Raw genomic sequence first — 8,052 nt, 5'->3', positions numbered from 1 at the left:
AAAGTACAATATTTGTCTAAGTGAAAGTCTCCAAAAATTCAAATGTACTTCATCCATTTTCAACCAATTTTCATATAATTGGTCCTCACTCATGCTCATTATAATATGGTAAATAAAGATTCCTACTCACTCACTGTGACTCAGAGGAGGGCTGTGGATAATTCCGAAACCTGCCTACCAGTGACATCATCGTTGAGGAATCAAAGCTAATAGAAACTGCAGGCTTTCTATTCCTGGAAAGTTGGCATGCTATAATACAAGTCATTGTTCTCGCATTAATAAAAACATTTACACAACATTTTAATCTTGTTTTAAATGACCAAACCTGCATACCGATGACTTCACTGGTAGGTGAGCCTCTGAACTGTCCACAGCCCTCCTCTGAGACACAGTGAATAGACAAAAATTGTGCCATATTATGAGCATTAGTGAGGACCAATTATATGAAGATGCCTAAGTAACCAAAAAACACAAAATATCCCTAAAACACAAAATACTCAAGTAAAGTACAGATACTCAAAATGTTAAGTACATTACTCATTGGCTCCTCTCCAGCCATTGATGTTAATGGAACTCATTGTATTAACATTCATAATGGCTAATGAGTGACTACTCATTGTCTGCAGGTTTCTCATGGAACTGGAAACTCTACTTGGAGCAAATGTGGTGATATCTCATGTCGGAGACATTGTCCTCAAGCATTGCTCAACATTCCAGGCTTGCTACGTGCCCTATGTGACCAACATGCAATACCAAGATGCCCTTGTCAGCAGGCTGCTGTAAGTACTGTATAGCATATCTCAAACAAATATGTTCCAAGCCATTCATATGTGGTGTTTTTTTTTTGCATTTCAAGGGAAAAGAACAGACGTTTTCGGCACACGGTGAAGAAACTTGAGAGGGACCCTGTGTGTCAGAGACGGGGCCTGAAGTCCTTTCTCATCCTACCGTTCCAGAGAATCACTCGCCTTAAGCTCATCATGGAGGTACAAAACCTTTGGTGGCATTTAGAACGTTTTCATCTTTTTTCATTATGGATTTGTGGATTGGTAAATGCTGCATTGTTTCAAAAGTCAACTAAAACGAAACTTTTTTTCCCTGTAATTTCAGAACATCCTAAGACTGACCCAGCCAGGCTGTGGTACCATCTCATCTCTAAAACAGTCCATAGAGGCCATTCGTCAGGTAAATGTCATTCATCACAAAGCAAATCTAATCAGTTGACATGGCATGACTTGCACTTCACCCAGTTCCAATCCTATCATCATATACTGTAACTGGTCCTCACTTGTGCTCATTATGAGATGGCACAATTTCTGTCTACAAGCTCTTGTAGACAGAATTTCCCATCCTGGAAAGTTGGCATACTTGAGGAAGTCAATAAAATAATTAAAAGGGGAAAAGGGTTCGTTTCAATCAAGTTTGAAATATTTATTGAAATGACCACTGACGATTGGTAGGCTGGTTTCTGAACTGTCTACAGCCCACCTACAGTACAAGATGCAGAGAAAGTAGACAAATCCTACCATTGCATAATGAGCATTGTTAAAGACCAATTATACGACGATAAGGGTGAAAATGGGTGATGTCCACCTTAACTTGTTTTAAAATTCTCTCTTTAGTTAAATGAACAATTGTCCAAACCATTGATTAGTGAGCAAAGACAGTGGGGGAAAAACATCATATAATTTGGTTACATACGAACACAGGTACATACAGTACATATGAATAAACTGTGGCAAATAAATATGAATCGTGTTTTAGAGAATTACTCAAACATACACTGATATTTTGATTAAACCAGATAGTGGACAAGTGCAATAAGGGAGTCCAGAAGATGCAAGAGATTGAGCAGCTGGTGCAACTGGAGCTGCAACTGGACTTTGGCAATGTTAAGGTCTGTAGCCTCCTGCTATCTCCATGGTGTCTGGTGACTTGACATGCAAAGGGTTTTACATCACACTGCACTGGTGGAGCACAGAACTGTACACTACAGTAGGGGTGTGTCAGTAATAGAACTAATCGATAATATAAAGGATTCTAAAATAACAAATGGCTTATCTACAAGCTCACAACGCATTGTATCCACGGCGCTGTGTGGGCTTGTGATTTAGTAGACTGTAAAAGGTTATCAAAAAGGTAATCGATAGAATAATCTATAAAGTAGATAATTGAGTTGTAGCCCTACACACCAGTTAATCACAACATGGGATGACTTGTCTTGGGTTAAGTACCAGGTATAGTAGGTTTGCTTCATGAACCCACAGGTGGCAGTCATGTCTTAATCTAAATACTAAATGGGCTCGGTGCATGGCTGTAGTTCTGCCATGCCTTCTGAACATTTGAACCGTGAATCACCTTCATGTGTGTTTCCGGTTTAAATCTGCTGCTGAGCCAATCAAATGAAGCTGTGATAAACTGACCCGTAACAGGAAACGGAAATGCCTGCGTCTGGAAAAGGGAACTACCAGTCATGCACAGAGCCTATTAAAAGTAGAACCTACATACAGAGCTAAAGGGAAAAGAGATCTTTATTAGGAAGACGTTTCAATTCATTGTGGCTCTTCAGGTCACTTACAGCACCTATTCAGTCCATTATGTGTCACCCACTTCAGTATGTGCCTCTGTGTGACACATATAATGATTGACTGAACAGGTGTTCAGACCTGAAAAAGGTCCTCAAGGGATCGAAATGTCTTCCTAGATGTCTTTTTACCTTCAGCTCGCTGTGTGCTTGTTCTACTTTTAATTTAGCGTGCGTTTTTTTTAACCCAGCACCCACTGTTGATGACGTGAGTGTATAGTTAGTTTCCCTTTCAGTTTATAATCTCACATGTCCCTCTCCATCCAGAAACTACCTCTGATTGTAAGTGGGCGTTGCCTGGTGCACGAGGGTGCCTTGAGACAGCTGACGCTGGAGGACAAACCAAGTTCACAGATGTCCTTCACAGATGTCTACCTTCACCTCTTCAACGACCTCCTGGTCATATCGTTGAAAAAGTATTTCAAATTGCCACCATATATCGTCGCTGTTGGGTGGACACCTTGTATGTCCAAAACTGTTAGTTTTCAGGAAATGTAAAAAAGAACCTGTGTTCTGATGGATCCAATGTAGTTATTTAGTCACAAGCTCTTTTCATTGGTTCAATATTATTAAACCCTCAGACTTGACCACTTTCACAAAATTCAAAAATGGCTAAAATAGCCGTGTCACGTGTTGCATTGCTTGTTGATTGGCTATTTTGCGCTAATTTTATGTGATACTCTAGTATGGCGAGATAGGGCATTAAAAGGAAGGTAAGTGATTTTCCTTGTTACAATAAGTGTTAAATAGCTCTATATATTCTGATAGTAGTCATTTCTATAGTGTTTGTTCAGTAACAGGGGTCTCCCTGCCTCTCATTTGAGAGAACTCAAATAGGATAAACAAGTGTAATTGGAAGTGATGACACAGAGAAATGAACAGACAAAATTGGAACTGGAACACTAGCAAATTGAAGCTGATAAATGGGTACTCTCTCCTGACTGGCTGTAATTTGGCCACCCACCGGAAAATTTATTTTCTGTTTATTTAAGAGATGGGGAGACATCTGGTACTGAACAAACACTCTACAGCCATGATTGCTATCAGAAAATAGTGCTAAAAGTTGTAATTTTGAGATATGAGGTTTCTGCCCGACAGTGACGATATCCAAATAGTATTGTGTAAATATGTTGTACCGTGATGCCACATGTGGCTCTGCTGTCATTTCCCACACCCCTCATTCTTCTGTTCCTCTGTAACCATCAGGGAGCAGCGTTTCATTGTGGTGGATCATGCCGAGTTTCCCACTCATGTGCATGTCAAGCAGCTGAAAACAAACACTCTGGGTCTACCATCAGACTCCTTTCTGTTGCATCTCTCTCAGAATTGCACCGGACAACCAGCTGTCTTGATTCTTGCCACACACACATGGTGAGAATTGGCGTCTATCTATTTTGTTTTCTATTCACCACTTCAACCCTAGCATTACGATTCTTCGTCAAGCATTGCAGATCTGCAAGGCCACAATGTTAACATGTTGTGAGCTAAGTATAGGGTTTAAGTGTTGTTAACTCTGGTGTTCACAATTTGTCAAATGTTTTAAAAACATTTTCAGCGAAAATAGCAAAGCTCACTAGGTGTCGCATTATAATGCGCTGTGAGCCGTAAATCGACTATTTTCACAATTTGTCAAACAACAAAGTATATAGTTCTTAAGTGGTTAATGAAATCTCTGTACCAGCCTGTGTTACATTAGAAAATATCTGTAATAAACACCTATTGTCTGTGCTGAATAAAAGAAATTGAGAGATCTGTAATTCACTAAAGTATTTTCTTTATTTTATATTAACAGCTCAGATAAAGAGGTGTGGATGAAGGTACTGATGTGAGATGGGAATATTGAGACCGGAATCAGTTGGATGATGCGTCAGTTGGATATATACTTTTTTAACTTTTTATATTGTACTAGATTAGAAGGACACAAACGTAATGTTCACTCTGTACCGTGTGTGTGGATAGAGATGCCCAATCTTTTGGATTTGTGAGCTAGTTTTTTTTATTCTCACATTTCATTGCAATGTCAATGTGACAGCTCTGTTTACACATTTCTTTATTCTATTTTATATTTTCATTTATTAGTTTTGGCTGTTTTATTTATATGTATGTTTCCCATGCCAATGTATTCACTAGAATCAGTGCACTTTGCTCTCATGTTTAGAACACACCTCCACATTTACAAGGACCCACAATTTGTCACCATGCATGAACCCATAAATATGATCACGACTCACGATTATTGTTTATTGATAAATGAATAAAGATTTTACACTTTTTTGTGGCTTTTTTGTGTTTTTACAAAAATATTCAGGTTGAGAAATGTGCCTCATCTCTACCATCAGTAGCATGATGATCATTTCAAATGAGAGTCTCAGCTTCTTGCTGTGCAGGGTGGGTTTCTGACCTGGCTGCTATACAGTCCTGGTGCCACAAGTGTGCAGCCAAGCAGTTGAGGAGTGGAGCGACGTCATCCAGTCCGTCGCTGACTTCACCCCCGATCCTGAGCACCGGTATGTGCAACTCCTCCTGGAACCTGCACACTTCCCGCTCTGTCACATCGGTGTGCATGAACAGGTCAAATCTGAACATAATGTCAAGAAGATTAACAATCAGCAATGCCTCTGCATTAACAGACGGTGATCTCTGTCATTATTTGGAATGTAAGCCACTTATGTTTTGGCTCCAACATGGCTAATGACCCAATGGTTGTGCAAAGTGCAATTTGCCCGCTTGTACAGTATCTTGTGTATTTAAGAAATGTATTGCAGCTTTTGTCCACTGCCCATGTTAAGGTGGCAAGACTATTCAATATCTGCTGCTACCTTTTAAATAAAAAGGAAATTGAAACAATGTTTCATAATGTATAGGCGAACAATGTCAAGCTCACCCACACACAGTGGAAACAAAAGACCACTAAAGGATACTTGGTGCCAACCACCATTTTCACTACGTTGTCCGACGGGCCAGACCACTTGGAGATCTGGTTTGAAAGGTCATCAAATGAGGTCCTGTCTGTGAAGGAGAACAGGAAGAGGACGGCATCCACCTGCTCCTTACAAGACTGAAAAATAAAACGCCAAATATGAGTGAAGCGATGGACTAGGGCTGTTGTGTTTATACCCCCCCCAGACTTAACCACTTGTAACCTGGCGTCCCTATTTTTCGCATGTCATTATAGGCTAATCTATTCAACAAATGGCAAATAAACCGATCTACAAGCTCAAGCTATCCTATTGTGTTTCATGCGTACCGGAAGCAAGTGGTCAAATCTACGCAAGGCGCTCTCTCCACAGTCCCACAGCTGTAGGCGAAAGAAGAGCACTCTGCCACTGTCTCTGAGCTTCACTGGCCAGTACACCACTGTCGTCTCAATACCTGCAAGAACAGCAAAACACAATGGTCAGTATAACTCCTGTTACAAATAAGCCCACGATGAGTGCAGTAATCAGTGTTATAGTAATTAATAGTATGAATTTTCTGTGATTGGTAGGACAGCAGTCTGACATGTTGACAACTCCCAAGAATGTCATTTGAGACTAGGATGAGCTTCAGGAGGGTGGGGTGATATGGACAAAAAATATTTCAATACAAAATTAAGGCTTAAGTGAGAAAAGACAACACTTGTGCTTTATTAGTATTACCACATGCACAATCTAGTCTCATATCACGTTATCGATTACCTTTTTATTTCCCGGACCGAATTGTCAGCATGAATAATAGTAGTACTAGAAATAATTGCTTATATGATCTCACTCGTCTCAGCATGCCATCAGAGGCAGTGTAGTGCGTTTAGACCTACCAGTTGTTTCATAATGCATGCTAGGAATATGCATTCCTGCAAGACGTGCTGCAAGTGCAGTCTTCCCCACTCCAGTTTTTCCAGAGATGAATATCTTATAAGGAACTGTGTCCACGGCTACATGAGGAGGCATCACTGGAGACTCCAATAAACCTGTAAAACCATTAATGAGTTATATTTTTAATAATTTGTCAGGGTTACTCAGAGTAAACCTGCAGCAAATCATGTCATTGTCATTTTGGTAACTATGGCTACATAAAAAATGTGAACCATGAATCTGCTCAATACATCAATCATGGAAATACAAATAAGTTTATGCTTATGCATTTTGTCAAAGCTGTCAATCAAAGAAACGTTACAGCTCTAAAGCTGGTACAAAGTGTACATTTTACCTTACCTATGGGGGAAAAAGGAGACGATTCATCTGCACCAAATATTTATGGGACAACAGAATTTTCATGTAGGGCCAGTGGTTCACAACGTTTTCAGGCCACGACATCCCCCAAATAATCATATTTGAATGTGGGACCTCCCAAAATAATATTTGAATTGTGGACCCCCCAAAATAATCATATTTGAACTGGGGACCCCCCACCCTGACAAGCACTTGGAATTGTAGGAGTTGAGGCTTAAATTTTGTTTGACTAAGTTCCCACAGATAATTATTGTGAAAATAGCAGATCACAACGTAGATCAGCTATTTTCATATTTTTTGCCTCTTTCTTATATTATTTGATAATTTGGCCAATGTTTGACTAGTATTTATATTAGACTACAGTTTGTTGCTTACTTTTGATGCAGTAATGGTCTTTTTTTTATTTCATTTAAAAATATCTTAAAGTGTCACTTTACTGTCATCTGGCCTCTGGGGACCCCCCCCCAAAAAATCATGTGGGGACCCGCCTGGGGGTCCCGATCCACCGGTTGAGCCACTGATGTAGGCTACCGAACTGCCCCTTGGCATAGGGTAGACTTGCCCTGATACATGACTGTCTGTCACATATTATATTCTGACAGATGACCGTCTTGGATCCATGGCTAAAGGTAGACCAATTGTACCTGAATACCCAGATGTAACACCAATACCTTGTGGTTAAAACTGTTATTTTAATAATCATCATACCAAATTTCCGCCGTCTCGTCTTGGTCAGGATCCTGCTGAAGAAGTCCTTACTCTCTGCACAGCGGTGCCAGTCAGCGACCACCATGGACCCTGGTTGCAGGACTTCTTGTGCCATCATGGTAAGATGCTGTCATTAGGTGATCATCACACTCATTAGGCCACTTGTTGTAGCTTCAAAGCTCCACCACGCGACGGCCGAGTGCCGACATGAACAGATCTTCAAGTCCAGACGCCGTTCACCGTTGTACTACAAGTTTAGTCTGTGAGGAAGAGTGGAAGACTTTACCTTGACCCATTCCTAAAGTAGCTTAGGAAACCAAAGCCGTGGTAACACAATTTTGGCCCAAAATTGCCTTAATAATGGTAGATAATTTGGAAACAAGCTCCAAATATCTGCAAAGCTCAGTAAACTGAAGCCGCATCCCCTTGACAACCAACCAGCCGCCCTCAAGCGTCACTTCCGTAGGTTGTTGCATGCTGTTGTTGGAGCTCCAGTGAGCCGCTAGAGGACGCTAAACACCTACTGTTCACTGTTGTCCACATGGTAAC

General features: G+C 40.6%; 2 protein-coding genes across 2 annotated transcripts; one reads left to right on the top strand and one right to left on the bottom strand.

Moving 5' to 3' along the window:
* Positions 1 to 892: 892 nt before the first annotated feature.
* On the top strand, positions 893 to 4,498 carry LOC308082377 (rho guanine nucleotide exchange factor 16). Its single transcript, XM_080424103.1, has 6 exons — positions 893 to 986; positions 1,111 to 1,185; positions 1,805 to 1,897; positions 2,852 to 3,000; positions 3,791 to 3,955; positions 4,377 to 4,498. Exons 1-6 carry the CDS (start codon positions 981 to 983, stop codon positions 4,411 to 4,413), a joined length of 525 nt encoding a protein of 174 aa, XP_080280229.1. The 5' UTR covers positions 893 to 980; the 3' UTR covers positions 4,414 to 4,498.
* Positions 4,499 to 4,598: 100 nt separating this feature from the next.
* On the bottom strand, positions 4,599 to 7,921 carry cplane2 (ciliogenesis and planar polarity effector 2). Its single transcript, XM_080423677.1, has 5 exons — positions 7,504 to 7,921; positions 6,381 to 6,533; positions 5,832 to 5,956; positions 5,506 to 5,642; positions 4,599 to 5,162 (listed from the first exon to the last, which is right to left on the bottom strand). The coding sequence occupies exons 1-5, from the start codon at positions 7,619 to 7,621 to the stop codon at positions 4,940 to 4,942; spliced, it is 756 nt and encodes a 251-aa protein (XP_080279803.1). The 5' UTR covers positions 7,622 to 7,921; the 3' UTR covers positions 4,599 to 4,939.
* Positions 7,922 to 8,052: the final 131 nt, after the last annotated feature.

This window comes from Gymnoscopelus braueri, assembly GCF_963280865.1.
Source record: "Gymnoscopelus braueri genome assembly, chromosome: 3".
In the NCBI taxonomy this organism is placed as follows: domain Eukaryota; kingdom Metazoa; phylum Chordata; class Actinopteri; order Myctophiformes; family Myctophidae; genus Gymnoscopelus; species Gymnoscopelus braueri.
Note: the sequence above shows the minus strand (reverse complement) of the source record. Positions and strands in the feature narration are given on the sequence as shown.